Here is a 20,972-nt window from a genome sequence, read left to right as displayed (position 1 = left end):
AGTAAATTGTCTGAGTACTTGTGTATGAGTATAGTAGACATGTGTGTATGAAGTAAGTTGTTGACGCTGTTTTATGATTACTAAATTAATAAGCTCGAACATGTTTGGTACAGTTAAATGAATGCTGTAGCAGTTCTTATAAATAGCCTATATTTTATTAACTATAGAATTGTATATCTTACATTTTCTAAAGCAGGTAAGTTTGTTGGTTTAAGTGTAAGTGTAGAGGTACAAGGTAAAGATATATAACCTTCATGTCTGCTGAAATGGAAGCCATCATGGGAAGTCTGTGGTCCTGGTGCTGAGCTGAGGGTGTGTTGGGACCGTCCATAGTCAGTAAACTTCTCTGAGGGTCATGTGTCTGCTTCTGAAGAGGAAGCCATGGCTTGTTGTTTTAAAACCACCCCCACACACATTCAGGACTGGAGTGATGGCTGGCTCAGTGGTCAAAGCTCTTGCTGCTCTGCCAGGTACCTGAGTTCAGTTCCTGGCAGCCATAACAGATGGGCCACAACTGCCTGTAATCCCAGCTACAAGAAATATGATAACCTCTTCTGCCTCCGTAGGTACCCACCAACAAATACATGGAGATGCATACATACAGAGACATAAGTAAAAATAAGCCTTTTCTAAGAATTTAATTATTATTTTAATTACATGTATATGTGTGCAGATATGTGCTCTTGTGTACAAGTGCCCTTAGAAGTCAGACACGTTGGACCCTCTCGAGCATTGTGACTTGCCTGACATGGGCACGAGGAACCAGACTCAAGCCCTCTGGAAGAGCAATACCTGCTCTTAACAGCTGAAGCCTCTCTCCAACCCATAAGCCTTTTTAAATCACAATTTAAGACTCTTCCCATCCCTGTAGTTAGTAGTAAGTTCTAGCAAACTCAAACCCGTGTATGGAGTGTGTAGGCTGTACTAGGGCATGGAGGGTGTGGATCTGTGGACAAGATGCTGAGAATAAGGAACTGCCGCTTTCCAGTGTGAACAATGAAAGTAGATGTTTGGAGTGGTGCCCCCTCAGACCTTTGCTGTTTTCTTTGTCCCCTTTAGGTCTACGACGCTGCAGTGAGGTGGTTGAAATATGACGAGCCCAATCGTCAGCCGTTTATGGTTGATATCCTTGCTAAAGTCAGGTTTCCTCTTATATCGAAGAATTTCCTAAGTAAAACAGTACAAGCTGAACCTCTTATTCAAGATAATCCTGAATGCCTTAAAATGGTGATCAGTAAGTTCCCATCGTACCCAGTTCCACATGGGTCTCAGGGCCATTTTCCGACAGACAGAAGAGTGTGGAGGGGAGGGTCAGGCTCCTTAGTCTAGGGGTCCATAGCCCTATGTTCGGTTGTTTAATCTCAGCAAATCATGAATAAAAAGTGGTAAAGAATAGTCAGGCGGCTTTTATATGTTGAATTGTTTTGTTTTATGTTTCAGCAAACAACATCTAGGCACTTAGCCTACTTTTTTGTAAAGTTGCTGGACTTAATCTTATTAATAGGATAGCTTTGCAGTTTTGTTTATATGTTTTCATCACTTACCGCTTTTCCTCTGCTGCTTTTATGAGATTTTTTAAAAACTCATCTCAGGTTGTGTTGAGAAGAGTATATGAGGTAGAGAATAGAGTTTTCCCTGTGTTACCGAACACGGTAGGTAGTGCATTTTCCCCACACTGCAGTTCTTGAGTATGTGAGCCTTGGCCACAGTAAGGAAGATCCACAGTGTTGGGAATCCTTGTTATATTCCATCTAAGATTGTCCTTCTCCAAGTGTTACGCACATCAGGGTTAACTTAGGATGTCGTTATGTACATGCTAATTTGTTGTTTTAGGTTGTGGGAGACAGCATTTCTAACAAAGTTCCAGGTTCTGAAGATGCTCTTATTTGTACTGTATTCAAATGGGAAGATGGGTCCCTTTAACCCAGCAAATACCCAGTGCTTCCGCTAGACATTGCAATTGGTCTGCGATAGGAACCAGGTGTAAACAGAGATTTCTTGTGTGACTCTAACGTGTACCTAAAACAGAGAGCTGATGATAGTGGCATGCTTGTAATCTCAGTAGCAAGGAACTGAACGGAGAAGCTGCCTAGTTAAATGACAGCTTCCTCGGTTACATAGTGAATCTTATTTCATGAAAAAATGAAAATCACTGGGTTTAAGAGATCTAGATTTCAGTAATTATTATTTTGACAACTACTTTAAGGAACCAGAGAATTCACTGGTGTGTAGTAGGTGGTGGCACAGTAATTTTGATTGCTGAGGATCATAAGTTTATTAAGATCCTTAGACATTTATCCTGCCCCTTTCCCCTTTCTTCCTAAAACACTAAAGAGATAAAAAGAAAATGATTTTTAAGTTACAGGGCAGGGGGAAAGGAGGGAACTGCATTCCTGTTCTCGAAGAGTTACTATGTATTTCTGTACAGGTGGAATGAGGTACCATCTGCTGTCTCCTGAGGATCGGGAAGAACTTGCAGGGGGCACAAGGCCTAGAAGAAAGAAACATGATTACCGCATAGCTCTGTTCGGAGGCTCCCAGCCACAATCCTGTAGATATTTTAACCCAAAGGTAACTAAGTTGACACCAGTTTTTATTCTGAAGGAACTAAGTACATGTAGACACTAACATCTCCCACCTAGTAAGTAGTAATTGCTTGCCTAGGTCTCGTTGTTTTATAGATTTCAAATGTCCCTAGAACTGCTCTGGAGTGCTTTAAAAGGAACCACTGCAGAAAGAAACAAAGCTCAATCTTTATTGGCAAGTTCGCACACTCATACAGATGTCCTCGCTTTCATGAGATGATTGTCTTGAGGGAAAATCCACTTCTTAGGCTAGATATGTTTTCTTTCCTGAATAATTATAATACATGTCATTCTAGAACATTTAAAAAAATGTAGTTACAAAGAAACAAAGAGACCTTTACCCAACAATCTAGAAACAAGGAACTCTTTTAGTCTGCTCTCCAGTACATTGATGGCATTTGGAGGAGCACAGTGTAAGTTACAGGTCTAGGGACACAATTTTTAAACTATGTAGATGTTTAGTTACAGCTTTGAGAGGACCCACTAGTGTCTTAGTCCTGTTTAGGGGTATGATGTGGGGAAATGTCATATTTTTCCGACATTACATACGTTGCTGGGGCAGAGAATATACCAAAGTCTTAAAAGATAACACCCAGACCTTGAAAGATGATAGCCATAACTTGGGCTGAGTCCATGCATGACATAATATCTTTACTAAGCCCTTTTTCATTGATTAAATTTTATCAATTTAAGCTTTTAAATTGATGATTAGTACTATTGAAACTAGGATACTTGTCAGATTTTTTTTTCTATGTGAAATACATTCTTTAAGATACCCATCAAATAATTTCATGTTCATATACAGGATATTTATAAATATGTTCTTTGAGACACCCATGGAATAAGGTCGTGTTGATATACAGGGTACTTATACAAGTATGGAGATGTCAAGACTGACACAGACAGTTCATATCTGTACTAAGCACCAATGTGAGAGCCAAGCATTGTCTCTTTGTGAGTGGATGTGTCCCAATATTATTGGGTGTCCAAGTGGTTCTCTCAAATTATGGTAACAAATCAGGATTTAGAATTGGTCAGTGCTGCTGATAGGTCAGCACCATTCAGCCACAGTGGCCCTAGGGACTATCGTATGCCTACTGGCTTAGGCAGCCTCTCAGTAGTACTCACACTCATTGGGCATGCATCAGGTTGACTGAGTGGGAAGACATAGATGCTGTTTTGTACACAAGAGATATTTGTAGTGAATATTCTGATATTTAATGTGGTGCACACATTTGCATGTCTTTTGAGCACTACCTGTCTGTCACCAGTTTTGCATTCTTTGTTGTTTTTTTTTGGGGGGGGGGGTCCGTCCATCATAGTAAACCATTAACTGCCCCAAAATTGATTTAAAACAAACAAAAAGCAAAAATGAAAAAGACAGAAAACAAAACAAAGAAACAAAAACCCCTTGATTTTTGACACACACCCCCAGTACAAATAGTCAAAATCACTAAAGTTTTGTTGTGAACACTTAACACCCCAGGCCTCCATAAAAATGCTGGCCATGATAGTACACGTCTATAATCCTGCTCTTGTGGAGGCTGAGGCAGGAGGATGGCCAGTCTAAGTGATGTTCTTCAGACTGTGAGTAACCCTGTCTCAAAGCAGGTGGATGGTGTTCTTAAAAATGACACCCAAGGTTGTCCACCGCCCTCCACAGTCATAACACACTGATAGCACATGAACTCACCTACACAAGTGTATCGTAATACACACATGTGTACACACACATACACACTCAGTTTTGGTTTTGGTTTTGGCGTCAGGGTTTCTGCGTGTAGTGTTGGCTCTCCTGGAACTCACTGTCTAGACTACGCTGGCTGCGAACTCACAGAGATCCTTCTGCCTCGGCCTCCAGTGGATTGGAATCAAAGGTGTGAGTCACTACCACCCAGTCCCATTCTTTTTAAAAGACAATGAACACTAAAACTATTTACAATTCTGCCAAGTAAGAATACTTGGACAATTTCTAGAAGGGCTGTCTATATACTGCCTTATCTGTTCACTATTGGCAAAGTCTCTCAAGTCTGTTAGCTGATAGGGAATCCCTCCATGTTTGGTCCTAGTTGATGGGAAGAGCATTCCATCAAAGGGCTGCTGAGTAAGGTTTGGGTTTAGCCCGTTTGGATAGCTTGTGTGTTTGAAACCCCCATAAGCACAGTCTGGTGTTTATATACAACAGAGTCGTTTGGTGCCACCTTAGTTCTGTGGTTAGATCAGGCAGCTATTGGGTATGGGTTAATGATAAGGTTAGTAACCTGGTGTCAAACAAACGGTAGAACGAGAAGATTCATACCTGCTTAAAGATGAATCTAGCTGTGCACTGTGGTCGTATTTGGGTGTCCTGAAGCCATTTGAAGGAAACATCTGCTGGGCCATACTACCATAACTTGTCCCAGTTATTGGAGGGGTGTCGTGTTCTGGAGTTTAAAAGAAACATCTAGACCTATCCTGTCTCTAATATATAGGAGGAGCTGGGGCATCAATTTGTCCTGCATACACCAGCTAGACCAGGGGCTTAGCAGACTTCTATAAAGAGACCAGAGAGAATTAGTTTCATCCTTGTAGATTGCTGACTTTGTTGCCACAGCTCCTGAGCTGTGTTGCTATAGAAGGTAAACAGCCATAAACAGTGCATAAGCAAACGGGGGCAGCTCTGTTCCCTGCAGCTGGACAGTTACACAGGGTAGGGCAGAATGGCGAGCTCAGTTTCCCATCTGGACTTCTGCATGGTCATGATTCAGAAGAAGGGAATCAATAAAGCCTGCCAGAGGAAAGGAGCTTTGCTGTTAAAATTTTGTAGTCTGTGGCAAGAAAGGCTGACTAGGACCAAGGAAGACAGTATATCATGCTTATACATGCATGATGCTTCAGTGTGTACACATGTGTGGGTGGCATATGAAAATTTACACATGCTGTTCACATCCTTCTTAGTTTTCTCAGCACCTAAGCACATAACTTTGCAATGAAATACCCATTAAATACACTGAATCACTTTCCTGGGTCCATAGTCACCTCCCTACGTGTAACTTAGTGCCTTTGTCTGTTGTATTGACTACATGGAAGCTACATGTTCCTCCAACCTTCAGAGGATTGTAAATGACTCTCCTTCCCTGCATGGCCTAAGTCAGAATGGATTCCTTTGCTAAGGTAGGCCCAGCATTCATACTTATAAGCTAACAAGCCCAAAACACCTTTCTCCAACTGTATTATCTCCATTCATCAAGAGTGAACATCAGAGCACTTTCTCAGTATAGTACTTGGGGTGGCACAAGTAGGGATGAGATCAACTTTCCAGAGATGCTGAACCACATGCATATTTAAAAAAGACAAAGATCATCTCTCCCTCTTTTTCATTTATATACACAAGCATAGCCAAGGACACTGAAATGAGCCTTTTTAAATTTAGGCTGAATTGTAAGACACAAAATGGTAGCTGAGATGAGTATTTTTGTGCTCGTAGAAATGCTTACAAAAGACACATAAATTACCTTCTGAAAAATGGAAACCATTACAGGAGTACATGTAGCTAATAGTTATTAAACATAGTGTCTGACATGTACAGTAACAATTGAGTTTAAAATGAACTCTCCTGGAATATGTTAAGGAGGAGGAGCTGGGTGTGGTGTGTGCCTGCAGATCCGTTGCTCAGGAGGTTGGGGCGGAGAATCACCTGAGAGTTGGAGTATGACTACAACACTGCAAGATCTTGATTCAAAACAACAACAAAAAAATCAGAACAAGGGGTTGGGGATTTAGCTCAGCGGTAGAGCGCTTGCCTAGCAAGCGCAAGGCCCTGGGTTCGGTCCCCAGCTCCGGAAAAAAAAAAAGGAAAAAAATCAGAACTTTCCTGAGAAACAGCATAAATTATAGGTCTGTGGGATTAAATTATAGGTCATCAACCTTGGCAGGCATCTTTATCTCTGAATTATCTTGCTACCTCTAAAGTTATTTTCATCCTTAAATTTGGAATGTAGGAAGACACCATAAAACATGTTAAGATTTATTTTTAATTAGGAGTATGAGCATTTGTCTGAGTGGGAGTAAGGGTTGATATGAGTCTAGTTGCCCTTGGTGGTCAAAAGAGGATATCAAACATCATGTTAGGGTTGCCCCACTCCTGGTACCAAATTATTTGTTCAGGGTTCTCTAAAGCAGTGGTCTCAACCTTCCTAAGGCTGCAACCCTTTATACACAGTTTCTCATGTGGTGACCCCCAACCATGAAAATATTTTCATTGCTACGTCATAACTCTAATTTGCTGTAATGAATTACAATGTAAATATCTGTGTTTTCTGATGGTCTTAGGGAATCCCTGTGAAAGGGCCATTTGACAGACATCCCTCAAAAGGGATATTGACCCACAGGTTGAGAACTACTGCTGTAGAGGCACAGACCTGATAGAATTTGCGAGAGAGTGGAGAAGTGTGGGGGGGAGAGGTGAGAAAGAACATGCGTGTCTGCGTACATGTGTTTGTGCGTGCATGTAAAGGGGATATATTAGAATGGCTTACAAGCTGCACTCCAGCTATCCCAACAGTGGCTGTTTAACAATGGAAGGTCCGAGAATCCAGGAGTTGTTCAGTCCATGAGGCTGGATGTCTCAGCTGGTCTTCAACTATGTAGCAGAATCCTGAAAAAGTGGGTTCTGCAGCCAGTGAAGGAATGGACCAGCTAGCAAGAGCAAGCAGGCAAGGAGACCGAGTGTCCTTTTTATAGGCCGCCACAGAAGATGTGACCAGATAGACCTTCTAACCTCATAAGATCTGGATTTACAGTGGCTTTTCCCACTTCAAATTGTTTAAGAAAAAATTGCTCACAGCTGTGTCCAGCCACTTGGGTTTATAATTCCAAATGGAGTCAGGTAGATAACTGAGAGTAGCCACCGCAGATACCCTAGAGCTGAGTTACAAGCAGCTGTGAGCCCCCAGCATTGTTGCTGCTGCCTTGAGAAGTATGTGCTCTAACCACTGAGTCAGTTCCCAGCCCTGAGTGGTTATTTTTAATTCGAAGAATAGCAGGTGTTGGAGGTCACTTAAAAGAACAAGTGACCAATCTTTCCAGCTTGAATTTAGTTGAAGCTCATAGGAGAGTTAGTGATACCTTAAAGTTACAGAGCGTTTCCCACATAGCTTTCAGCAAGTTATGTGAAGAGTGCTGAGGCCTATGGCTGAGTTAATGTCGTTTATTAAAGTTGTATTTCTCTGCTCTGTGGGGACTTGTACAATAGATGAGAATCGTGTAGATTACCTTTAAAGAATACTCCCCGTAGAAAATATGTTAATTACTCTTATTCTATAGTATGTAGTTTTTCTCAAATGAGTAAGTGGAAGTATTTATTCCTAAAGCTTCAAAATAAAGCTTGTAGCTGGTCTTGCGAACCAGTAGGTATGCCACCAAGTAATCCAAGGGGACCAAGATTTAAGGCTAAAGTCCTGAGTAATTAATGTTCTGTTCTTTTTTTTTTTTTAATGTATCATTAAAGAGTTTAAAGTTCCTGCAAATGCTTTCCTAGGAGTTCAGAACAGAATAGAAATTCTTAGGCTATATTCTAATCTAATGAACATCTGGCACAACAGATGCTTACAAGATATAAATACCAATTTGATATTTTTATAGGACCTCAACAGTGGCATTCACAGAGTGCCTTACTCAGTGAGCCTGGGACTCACTGACCACTTCAGCGACTTTGGAAAGTAGTTGGACACAGTGTCAGTATGCTATACCTCAGGGATTTCCGTGCACATGCATGGTGGGCATTACATAGAAAATGATAAGCCAGACTTAGACAGTATCGTGTGTTTTCTCATATGTGGACTCTTCATTTTTTAATGACATGGAACTGGAAGAGAAAAGGAGGTGGGAAAAGAAAATAAGAGTAATGGGGACACAGATATAATGGAGAACCTTGTAGCCGAGTGAGAAATGGACACAGTGAAACCTATTGTTCCCAGCATGTGATATATGCTGAAAGGCAAAGCAAAGCGCCTGCAAAGCTCTCACCAGATAAGAAGCACTGATGTTGCCTAGAGACGGGTCAGTTACCTGGGCCAGGAACAGGGCTGGCAAAGGGACACATAGGCACATCAGGTGTTCAGGTCTGGTCTGGTCGGCAGTTCCCCGTTAAGTGAAAGCAGATATCACCAGTACACACTGGAACATGTCACCATCTTCAGTAAGACGTTACAATGAATTTTCATTACAATGAAATGCAGAATTCAGAGTCAAAATGATATAGAATTTTATCAGGATACAACCTTCAATCTCTTTTCACATAACATAACACTATGTAGTTTCGCTGTAAATAGAGACTTTTGGTGCACGCTTTCCTTCCCCTTGGTCTGCTGAAGTGGTGATGGTTATTCACCAACCTAAGTAACGTGTTAGCTCCTCTCATTCTTGTTCTTCCTGCTTCTTATTTGATATTGGTTCAGTCATTGTTTTGAAATCATGGAACTTTGAGTGTAAGTTAAATTTCCATTCAACAATTATTGTTCATGTCTTGTCTACTAATTTGTGGGTAAATTTGTTTTATACATGATTAAATGGTTTCGAGCTGATTGCTCTTGTTATAATTGAACTGGAAATACTAAGCTAAAAGGAAAAGCACATACAAAACAAGCAAAGGGATCCTTTGATGGGCAGTGGTGCGCATGCCTTTATCCCAGCACTCGGGAGGCGGAGGCAGGTGGGTCTCCCAAGTTCAAGGGCTGCCGGGTCTACCGAGCGAGTTCTAGGACAGTCAGGGCCACACAGAGAAACCCTGCTTGGAAAGAAAGAAAGAAAATGGATGGATGGACGGATGGACGGGAAAGGAAAGAAAAAGAATATGGGGGCAGACTTTAAGGACCTGGTTGGCACTGGTAATCATTGCAGAAAACAGCTCCTTAAAGCGGATAGTATTGATTAGAGTGCACTCACATGCACATAACCACACACAGATACAAACACATAATTAAAATAATAAAAATTAATACTTTTAAAATAGCAATGATTTTATTTATTTGAGTTATTACCTTTGAGCTTTAATGACAGAGAAGACAGGGTAGTAGTAATCTGTCCAGATATGTTCATTTCAAAGCCTTGGGACATGCAGTCATGTTATTTCATGTTAGCTAACCAACATTCTGAAGAAGTCACTCAGTCTACACTGGGTGACAGTCTTGAATTAAACATTCCATGTGTGCAGTCCAGTGAATAAATAGCCTTTCTCTGTCTTGTCTGTGCTTTGTTGTTTACGGCTTCTGCTTCTGAAAGCTTCCTGCTCTTCCTTTCAGGATTACAGTTGGACAGACATTCGCTGCCCCTTTGAAAAACGAAGAGATGCAGCTTGTGTGTTTTGGGACAACGTAGTGTACATTTTGGGAGGTTCTCAGCTTTTCCCCATAAAGCGAATGGATTGCTACAATGTTGTAAAGGATAGCTGGTATTCCAAACTGGGACCTCCAACACCTCGAGACAGCCTTGCTGCCTGTGCTGCAGAAGGCAAAATTTATACATCTGGAGGTTCAGAAGTAGGTAAGACCCTGTTGGAATATTTGTTTAACAGAAGTATTTTAATCCAGGCTTCTTGGCATTCATAGTTTTCAAAAATTTTGAAAATGTGTTCCAATACTTCATTAGTTTAAGCATATGTCTGTTAACATTTTAGGGCCTGTTTCCTTCTAACTTACCTTTGTCCTTCAAAGTATTAATTGACAAGAGTGCCAGCATTTGGGGTTGCAGTGCTGGCTCAGTGATTTAAACCAGGTAGTGCTGCTGTAGAGGACAGCAAACGGCCTTGCGACCACCTGGAACTCCAGCTCTGAAGGCCTTCAGTACCCCTGGCCTCTGGCCATCTGCATGTTCACCCTTACACAGTTCAAAGTAACAGGGAATTGTAACGCCATCTTTCTAGATAAGTTGCCTTTGGTGAGCTGCTGGTTGACAGTGTTTGAACTTTACTTGTAGATTAGTTGGTTTTGAGTAGGTAATGTTATTTCCCTTGAAGGTTTTAGAGTTTTATTTATTCACTGACCCACTAAGAACATGTTATTTTGAGGGTATTTAGTCAGGGTTTCCACTGCTGTGAAGAGATACCATAACCAAGGCAACTCTTAGGAAAACCTTTAATTGGGCTGGCTAACAGATTCAGAGGTTTAATCCATTGTCATTGTGGTGGGAAGCATGGCAGCGCCCAGGCAGACATGGTGCTGGAGAAGGAGCTGAGAGCTCTATATCCTTTTATTTTTTAAAAAAAAATATATATATATACTTCCTAAATTTTTAAAAAGATTTTTTATTTTCTATATGGACGTACACTCTTGTTCTCTTCAATCAGATCCCATTACAGATGGTTCTGAGCCACCATGTGGTTGCTGAGAATTGAACTCACAACCTCTGGAAGAACAACTTGCTTGCTTACTTACTTGCTTGGCTGGCTGGCTGGCTGGCTCGCTGGTCTGGAGATTGGCTGTCATGTAGCCGAGGCTATCTTCCCACTTACACTGTAGCTGTGGATGATCTTGAACTTCCATTCTCCCAAGTGCTGTACCTGCAAGCTTGTGCCACCATCATCACTGGTTTGCAGTGTGAGTCTCAAAGCTAGGATTTTGTGCCTAGTAGACACGTGCGCTACCAATTAAGGCATATCCCTAGTCCCTGCTTTAAATTTTGTTTTGATGGATCAATGTAGGGTGTGGGTTTAACTATAAATACCTGTCTAATAATTTTTTTTAGACTCAGTATTTCTCTTTTCCCAGGTACAGCCCAGGATTAATAAGAGTTTAAAGACTAGCATTTAATAATTTTTTTAATGCTTTCCTCTGTTCAAGTAATTTTTCAAATAATCTCTTTACTTACATAGCGAACTTTAAAAAAAAACAAACAAAAAACTAGGGAGACCAAGTAAACCTAAGGCATGTGATTTAAGTGTGTTTATTTTTCTTTGTAGCTTATATTAGCCCAGAGAATGTTTTACTTTGAAACAGCTTACTTGTAATTTTTTTTATTTTTTGTTTTTTTGTTCTGTTTTTACATCCTGAAATAAGGGCAAGATAAAACAAGGTTTTTCTAAATGTAACTTAAAAAGGCAATCTCTTACTATTTTTAAAAGTATTCGTGTCATATAATATATCATATAGTATATTTCAAATATACCTAAAGCCAACAGAAGCACCTGTTCTGTTGATAGCTTTATTTCTTTAACACTTAATTGAGTTTGATTTTTAATTAAAACAGGCTATTTGGGTTTGGGTTTTTTGTTTTGAGTTTGTTGGTATATTGTTTTGTTTTGTTTTTTCTTTAGGTTTGTCCTTTACTTTATTATGTGCATGGTGTTTTGCCTGTATGTTATGTGGGTGTACCGTATGCATGCCTAGTAAGTACCTGCAGAGGCCAGAAGTGTCAGGTCCCCCAGTACTAGGGTTCCAGATGGTTATCAGCTGCCATGTGGATGCTGGGAACTACAGCCAGGTCTTCTGCAACAGTAGACTGCACTCTTCTGTTAAGCCATCTATCCAGCCCCTTAAATAGTATATTTGTAATATCTGCTAAATATTATTTTCCACTAAATCTTCCAAATTGGAAACGTTTAAAAGTAGCAGCCAGGTGTGGTGATGCACACCTTTAGTCTCAGCACTTGAGAGGCAGGGGCAGGCGGAGCTCTGAGTCTGAAGTCAGCCTGGTCTACAGAGCGAGTTCAGGCCAGTCAGGGCTGTATAGGGAAACCCTTTCCCTTAACAAACCAACTTGCTGAGAGTTGTCACCGTGACTGATGTTTCTTTTACTTGTTGTTCTCCATGATCGTCACTTCTCCGTTTTAAATGAAGAATTAGGTGAAAGTGTTACATCACTTATTTTCTTTTTTTTTTTTAAAGATTTATTTTATTTATTATATATATATATAAGTACACTGTAGCTGTCTTCAGATACACCAGAAGAGGGCATCAGATCTCCTTACAGATGGTTGTGAGCCACCATATGGTTGCTGGGAATTGAACTCATGACCTCTGGAAGAGCAGTCGGGTGCTCTTAACCACTGAGCCATCTCTCCAGCCCACTTATTTTCTTTTAAAAGAAAATAAATTTAGAGGTTTAGTCCATTTTCATCATGGCAGGAAGCATGGAGGTGTGCAGGCAGACATGGTGCTGAGAGTGATACATCTTGATCCACAGGCAGGAGGAGACTGTCACATTGGGTGTAACTTTGACATATGAGACCTCAAGGCTGGCCCCATAGTGATACACTTCCTCCAGTAAGCCAACACCTAATAGTGCCACTTCTTGTACCCAAATATTCAAATACATGAATCTGTGGGGGCTGTTTCTATTTACCCTACCATATTTACTAGTTTACTAGTGTATCATTTGAGCCTGGAATGTCTAATTGCAAATTAGGGATTTGCATTGGAAATACAAGTCATTCAACTAATTTTCTCAGATGGAAATTTTATGTGTATTTGTGGTTCCCAGATTTTTAAGCCTTTCCTTTCTGCCCAATGATTTTTATATGTAAAAATCATATCCTGCTGCTTTATTTAAATGCAAATCAGTGAAATGAATGCATATTAATTTAGGAATACTTCGCCATGAGCTTGCCCGAAAAAGACAGTTGCAGACCTCGCAGCAGTATGACTAGGGTTCTAACCTGTTTCCCCATCATTCTCTGGTGTATTGAGAGCTCCATAGCCTGGTATTGTTTTAGGTGAGAATGATTCAGGCTCTGCCTTGTCCTCATATGTCACTGCTTGGGAACAGCTCTTTCAGGCAAAGGGACTTGTGGATAGAGTTATTGGTGTCTGATGCACCTATGCTCTGTGCTCTGAATCCCTGTGGCTGTTGCCCAGCGAGGTGTAACCTGGGTCTGAAGTGACACTTCTGGAAGGGAACTGCAGTCACCATGAGGTGCAGTTATGGCTAAGCTCAGAAACCTGTTTGTGCTGCTTCCATATGAGTGCAATGAAAGAGGAGCAAAGAAGCAACCAGGCAGAGGGAGCCATCCATCCTAGCTGCCTTCGGCCTCACACTGAGGAGCTGCCAGTAGAGCTATGTCGCAGCCCGCCATTGCTGAATGTTTATACACGGATTTAAAATGTAACAAAATGTGATGCTTCAGTGTTGCAAGGTTTGAAGCATAGTTGGTACATACTCCATTTTGTCACATAAAAAAATGCTTCAGTGTTGCAAGGTTTGTTGCAAGGTTGTGCAGTGTTTGCAAGGTTGGTACATACTCCATTTTGTCACATAAAAAAATGTTGAAGTCAACTTCCTGCAGTAAGTTCTGATTTGTAAGTGAAACCTGTGTAAAACTAGATAAAAAAACAGTATTTTAAATTAATGTTTTTCCATATTGCCTTACAAGAGAACTGAAATAGAAATTTTTATTATGAATTTGGAAGTCAAATAAAGAAACTTAAATGTTCTAGACAATCTTCAAAATCCATGGGATTTTATTAAATATTTAGGAAGACCCATATATCATGTTTTTAATCATTTGCCATTATATCAAAACAGGGGAGATAAGAAATTTTACTTTCCTTAAGGAAGACAGGAAACAGTTTACTACCAGGCTTCACTTCCTGTTCTGTAGCAGTAAGCTAACAAAAAGCAAGTTTAAGTCTTCCTCTAAGTCAGAATCAAACCAAAGAAGAAATTTCTGAGCCAGGCATGATGGCACATACCTTTAGTCCTAGCACTTTGGTGCAGAAGTAGGCTGATCTCTGAGTTCAAGCCAACCTGGTGTACAGAGTGAGTTTCAGGACAGCCAGGGCTACACAGAAACTGTGTCTCAAAAACAAAACAAGAAAACAAATAAAACAACTATAGCAAAAGAAAACCCAAGAAATGATTATGTAATTTTAGTAATTTCTAATAACTGTGCATAGTGACATACATCTTTAACCCCAGCATTGAGGCAGAGGCAGGCATATTTCTGTAAATTCAAGGCTGAATTCAGCCCTATATTTGAATGTTATGACACAAGAACTGAAAGTTGGCTCCTGCATAGTAGGGTTCAGGACAGCCAAGGCTACACAGTGGGACCCTATCTCAAAAAGAAAAATAATTAGATAAAAGTTCCTCAGTCCTTTCTATTTTTGTTAGAAATACTCTTTAATGGAATTATTTCTAAATTCTCACTGAGCTCCTACAGTTTGCCTAAGTTGCAAAATATAGTAAATATGTGTTTGCTCTTAAAATGCATAATTAGTGTACCAGAGAGAAGTACACCTTGATACTTTGATGTTGTATTCCAGTAAGGACCAAGATGACTTTAAGGCTCATCTGCATATTGTCTTGTTAATATAACAGTTGCAATTATAGAATACTAGGTATATAATAAATCTGCCCAAAAGATTCTTTTATAATGCCTTCCAAGATCCATACAAGATTACTAGCTTTAAAAAAAAAACTATTGTGATAAATAGAAAGGTGATCTTTACAAACCTCAGTTCTTCCCTCTTCGCATGTAGCTCTATGGTGATCTCAGTTCAAACCACTCCAAACCAAGCATGGTGAGTGGTAGGAAGGAGCCTTTCTTTTCCAGGGTCCCACTCTATGCCCCAGACTGGCCTCTCACTTTGGGTCCTTTTCTTTCCCAGGAAACTCAGCCCTGTATTTGTTTGAGTGCTATGATACCAGAACTGAGAGCTGGCACACGAAGCCCAGCATGCTGACTCAGCGCTGCAGCCATGGGATGGTGGAGGCCAATGGCCTCATCTATGTGTGTGGCGGAAGCTTGGGAAACAATGTTTCTGGGAGAGTGTTGAGTTCCTGTGAGGTGTATGATCCTGCCACAGAAACGTATGTATCTATTTAAAATGATTCTCTCAGCGCTATTATATTCCATAAGCTCACTGGATGAAGATGCAAAAAGGTAGAATGAGCCCAACAGAAACTTAATTCTCGTTTTCAGAATATCCATACACTTGACTAATCTGAATCTTAGGAAATAACTTGGCTTTGTCACGCATGGGAGCCCCTCTTCCTGGTCCTGCTTGTGCAGCAAACATGAATGAGATACGCCCGATTGGTCCATCCGATTCATAAAATGTTGTTTGAGAGACCAAGAAATATAGGAGAGAAGGGGAGAAAACTTAGAATTAAATCCTTAAGTAGCAATATTACAAACTGGTTCTTGTCATGGCATTCCCCTCTCCCAATAAATCCTATGCTCAAATATAAGCATTAGCATTTTAATTGGGAAACTGTGGTCTCCTCCTCTTCCTCCTCCTCCTCGCTATTGCTTTCAATTCTAAAAAACAACATTTATGAAATGTTTCTTAGGGTTTCATTGCTGTGAATAGACACCATGACCATGGCAACTCTTACAAGGAAGTATTAACTGGGGCTGGCCTACAGGTTCACAGGGTTAGTCTACTGTCACCATGGCAGGAAGAATGGTGGCATTCAAGCAGACATGGTGCTGGAGAGGCACTGAGAGTCCCGCATAGAGCTTGGCAGGCAGCAGGAAGAGCAAGTGGCACTAGGCCACTTTTAAGCTGTCAGATTTCAGAATCTGTGTACATGAAAACATGGACTTATATCATTGACATAGTTAGAAAAGAATATAAACATTTTTCCAAGCCAAATATTTTTGTAATACATGGTGGCAGCTTACTCTAAGAGGCAGCGAAGGAACCGTACTTAATACTCCCATTTTCAAGCTACAAGATTGTCATTTACCTCAGTAAGCACACACAGAAAAACAGGGCCATAGTGGCATCTATAATAGTGACTATAAAACCCCCAAACATGTATTTATTCATTCTGTGGGGTGTTTTATGTAATCCTGTCACTTGAGGCAGAGATAGAGGATGGATCATCACAAGTCAAGGCCAGTGTCCTCTACATGACAAGTTCTAGTTCTCTGGTTACAGAGAGGCTGAGTCTCAGAAGAGCGAAAAGGCTGTGACTGACACTTTACATTCTTTTCTTCACTCTGTTGCCATTTCAAGAATTATTGGGAACTATGGAAAATGGATTTCTTCAAAAGTTATAACTTGTTTCCTCCTGTTTTTATGTCCTATTAAAGTCCCCAATTTATCTTACATATAAAACTATTATCTAGGGGTTGGGGATTTAGCTCAGTGGTAGAGCACTTGCCTAGCAAGCTCAAGGTCCTGGGTTCGGTCCCCAGCTCCGGAAAAAAAAAAAAAACCTATTATCTAAAATCCTTTGAGGCTTGTATACATGTAATACATGTGTGTAGATGTATGAAACATGGTAGTAAATGAGTATTTGTGTAGGATAGCAAACCAATCCTGTTAGGATGAATCTTTCACTTCTTATAAATGAGCACACTAAAGCTTTTTTTTTTTTCCAGATGGACTGAGCTGTGTTCAATGATTGAGCCCAGGAAGAATCATGGGCTGGTGTTTGTAAAGGACAAGATATTTGCTGTTGGTGGTCAGAATGGTTTAGGTACATGATGTTAACTTACTCTTCAGTTTCTCTGGGTTTGCTGTTAACTTCTAGATTACTGGAACATTTTTAAAACTTGAATCTACACAGCATTATGTCTAAGCACTAACAAACTATGAAATGTCAGAAACGCAGTGATTGTGACTACCTCAGACAGGCTTGGGATTGTCCATGTGCCCATAGGGAATGCTGTCACATCTGCCTCAGACATACTGAGCAGCTGAGAAATTTGAATGTTAATAGGTCTTAGCTTTCAACACTTTATTTTTTTATGTACAAAATTCTCAAATTTTTTTTAAATCTAAGTTTAAAAAGTAAGTTACAGAAGCATATATGAATTTTAAATCACTTAAAAGAAAAAAAACTGTAGGCATGAGGAGCAAGTTACAGGTAACAACAGCATTTCATAGTTACAGGAAATAGACAAGCACAGATAGCATCCTCTAAAGAAAATAGCTTTGGGGCAGAGAAGAGAAATGGAGTGGGATTTGGAAATAAAAATAATAACAAAAGTGGTATAGCTGGGTCCCCAGGTAGCACTATATCCAATTTTCTGAGGAACCTCCAGACTGATTTCTAGAGTGGTTGTACCAGTCTGCAATCCCTCCCAACAATGGAGGAGTGTTCCTCTTTCTCCACATCCTCGCCAGCATCTGCTGTCCCCTGAGTTTTTGATCTTAGCCATTCTGACTGGTGTGAGGTGGAATCTCAGGGTTGTTTTGATTTGCATTTCCCTGATGATTAAGGACGTTGAACATTTCTTTAGTTGCTTCTCAGCCATTCAATATTCCTCAGTTGAGAATTCTTTTTTTAATTGCAGTTTTAATTTATATTTTAAATGCTATCCCATTTCCTGGTTTCCCCTCCAGAAACCTGGTATCCCACCCCCCACTCCCTGCTTCTGTGAGGGGGTCTGTCACCCCCACCCCCTCCCACCTCCCCGCTTTCAGCACTTCAGACACTGTTGGAAGTGTCTTTACTCTTTAGGACTGACCTTTTCATTTTCTCATGTAATGCTAATAATGATCTTAAATAAGGAGAAATATGAACTGAATCTAGAAATAGTACTTCATTTTTTCAGGATTTTTAAGTGTTAAGTAAAACAATAACTTCTTTTCTGTTATTCTTATCCACTGGTATTTTCCATAAATTGCTAAAAGATAGGAAGAAAAACATTTGAAATCATTTATAACCAAAACAAATCACTGCTTTTTAAATTTTCTTTTTCAGAATAGAACATTTGTAGGAAATGTGTGGGGTTTATTTTTTGTTGTCATTTTGTTGTGTTTCTCAATTTCTTTTATGTTTTAAGTATTTAGGTAGTGGATATGTGGGTCATGATTATAAAGCTCTTATATCCTTTCTACATTTTAACAATTTTTTTTGAAAATAAAATATAAAATTTTTTTTAACAAAACTGGTGAAGAGATCCAAGAATCGGTGATAGAGTTCTCGTATCTTGTTCTTTTGAAGGGGGCCTGGACAACGTGGAGTATTATGACATCAAGTTAAATGAATGGAAGATGGTGTCACCGATGCCGTGGAGGGGCGTGACAGTGAAGTGTGCAGCAGTTGGCTCTGTCATCTATGTCCTGGCAGGGTTTCAGGGTGTAGGCCGATTGGGGCACATCCTTGAATACAACACTGAGACAGACAAGTGGGTAGCCAACTCCAAAGTCCGCGCTTTCCCAGTCACAAGCTGTTTGATTTGTGTGGTTGATACCTGCGGGGCAAACGAAGAGACCCTGGAAACATGAGGGGACGGTGAACGGACTCCGGTCATCTGAAACTTAGACATATGGCCGCCAGTGGTTTAGTCCAAGAGTTCGGTTATGAAGTTCTGATCTAGTATTTTGATAAAGTAAGATTCCAGTAAGATATCAGTTTATATCATCTGGACCTCCTTACTTAATTCAAAGACCATATTTTAGTTGGCCATATAACCAAGAACCTATCAGCCAGAAAACGTGAAAAGTTGCAAGCACTTCTTGCAAACAGGAATCGCAACTGTGTAACCGATTGTGGCAGAGTGGGGCATGCTCATCAGAGAAGTAGCCTCAGCTTAGCTCTAGATTCTATTTTCCTAATTGTGTCCGTGCTGTGTAGTTAGGTCTTTTTGTTTCTGGTTGGTCGAGAACTAAGTAGTAGTATGAATTACAATCCGAGATGGTAAACTCTGATGATAGAGAAACTATAATAGTGTTATGTGTTTTGCTTGTCTTCATTTATTTCATTTAGTGCCAAATTACTCCATTTTAAAGTAAGCAAGAGCAGCTCAAACATGTATATCTTCTCACAAAACATCACAGATTTGGGGGACTTAACACTGTACCCAAGTACTCATAAAATATATTCAGTCCAATTAAATGAAATATTACACATTTCTGTATAAAATATTAAGCTTAGCACCCATCGTTAATTTATATGGTTTTACTGAACAGTGTGAAAAGTGCTGTATGTCCTCATTCCCTACTGCGAGAGCCAATCAGTAAGAACAGTTAACCAACAGAAGAAATGCTGTTTGAAGAAATTTCTAGATTACTAGAAAAGCACTGATAATTTAGCCCAGAATCATATGGATCTTAAAAGATACGTTTTTTTTTCTCTCTCTTAGCAGAACATGTTAGAGATAACTGAGTTTTCTCTAAAAGTTTTGTAATAATTGGCATTAAATATATCACTATTCATTGCTTTTATTTGGACAACAAATTACCAAACAGACTATAAATTTTCCCAGCAATGTTTTACCCTTTGACTATGTATGAAATGTGCCATGTTAAACTGTCAATCAATGTTTTTATCCGATATTAAATATTTTTAACTTAAATAATTTGCTTTGTTTATTCATTCTAAGTGTGTTCAATAATATTTTTAAAATCTGTGAAAGTTTCCATTTAAAAGTTTTCTCTCTATGGAGGTTATAACAGACTCTAAAATGTTTAAACTAAAAGTGAAGTTGAAAATGACAGGTTTATGTGTCGAGTTCTTATGTACAGACAGCTTTATTGAGATGCAATCCATTGGCATACAACTTAGCCATTTAAACTACCAGTTTAGTGGCTTTTACTATTTTTATTGTGTACAGTCGTCATATTCTTCAAATGTTTTCATAACCCCTCCAGAAGAAACTCTGTACTTACTTAGTAATCACTCCTGTTTCCCATGTATTAGCTTTCTAGACTGCTACCAACTACTGCTTGCTTAATGGATAACCACCAGTGTATTTTCATTACTTGGAGGCCAGATGTCTCAAATCTGGCTTTCACAGGACTGGGCAAAACCCCTACACACCCCATTCCCACTCCTGCTGGTTGCCATTGTCCTTGGCGTTTACTTCTTAGCTTATACCTTGGTCTTCTCATGGCCATTTTTCTCTTGTGTAACTTTCTTCACGTAGTTATTTTGTAAACACAGCATTTATTTGGACCATTACTTTTTTTTTACTCACTTGTACGAATGAATGTATACCAAATGTGTGCCTGGTGCCCACAGAAGTCAGAAAATGGAGTCCGATCCCCTGAATCTGGTTGTGAACCACCACGTGGGTACTGGAAATTGAACCCAGGTCCTCTAGAAGAACGACTAGTGCCCTTGACCTTGGAGCTATCCCCAGCTGACAGAATTCAAGATACCCATCTGCCTCTGCTTTCTAAATGCTGAGATTAAAGGTATGCACCACCACATCAGAAGGATTCTGGTACTGTGTCTTAAACCACTTACATCTGCAAAGATGCTGTCTACAAATGAAAATGCATTCTAGAGCTTCATATATATATATATATGAATATGAATGAATTTTTTTGAGGAACACTATTTAACCCATTACACGTTTACAAATTCCAGCCTTAGGCAACCTCCACCTCTAAACTGTAAAGTTATCTTTTATTCGCTTGATGTGATTGTCATTTCAGAAGCTTACTGCCTCTGTCTGCTACCCTAGGCCTAGTCCTGAAGGCTTCTAGCCTCCATACAGTCTATTCTAGG

General features: G+C 39.9%; 1 protein-coding gene across 1 annotated transcript in view; it reads left to right on the top strand.

Annotated features, from left to right (window-relative positions):
* The window catches only part of Klhl7 (kelch-like family member 7), a 49,031-nt gene extending 29,216 nt beyond the window's left edge, over window positions 1–19,815 (top strand). The window contains exons 6-11 of the mRNA NM_001012187.1: window positions 1,060–1,234; window positions 2,429–2,571; window positions 9,866–10,106; window positions 15,167–15,368; window positions 16,891–16,988; window positions 18,462–19,815. Coding sequence (NP_001012187.1) covers window positions 1,060–1,234; window positions 2,429–2,571; window positions 9,866–10,106; window positions 15,167–15,368; window positions 16,891–16,988; window positions 18,462–18,745 — 1,143 coding nt within the window. The 3' untranslated portion in view covers window positions 18,746–19,815. The remainder of the gene's footprint in view (window positions 1–1,059; window positions 1,235–2,428; window positions 2,572–9,865; window positions 10,107–15,166; window positions 15,369–16,890; window positions 16,989–18,461) is intronic.
* The last annotated feature ends 1,157 nt before the right edge of the window (window positions 19,816–20,972 follow it).

Source organism: Rattus norvegicus, chromosome 4, assembly GCF_036323735.1.
Source record: "Rattus norvegicus strain BN/NHsdMcwi chromosome 4, GRCr8, whole genome shotgun sequence".
In the NCBI taxonomy this organism is placed as follows: Eukaryota; Metazoa; Chordata; class Mammalia; order Rodentia; family Muridae; genus Rattus; species Rattus norvegicus.
This window is presented reverse-complemented; position numbering and strand designations above follow the sequence as displayed.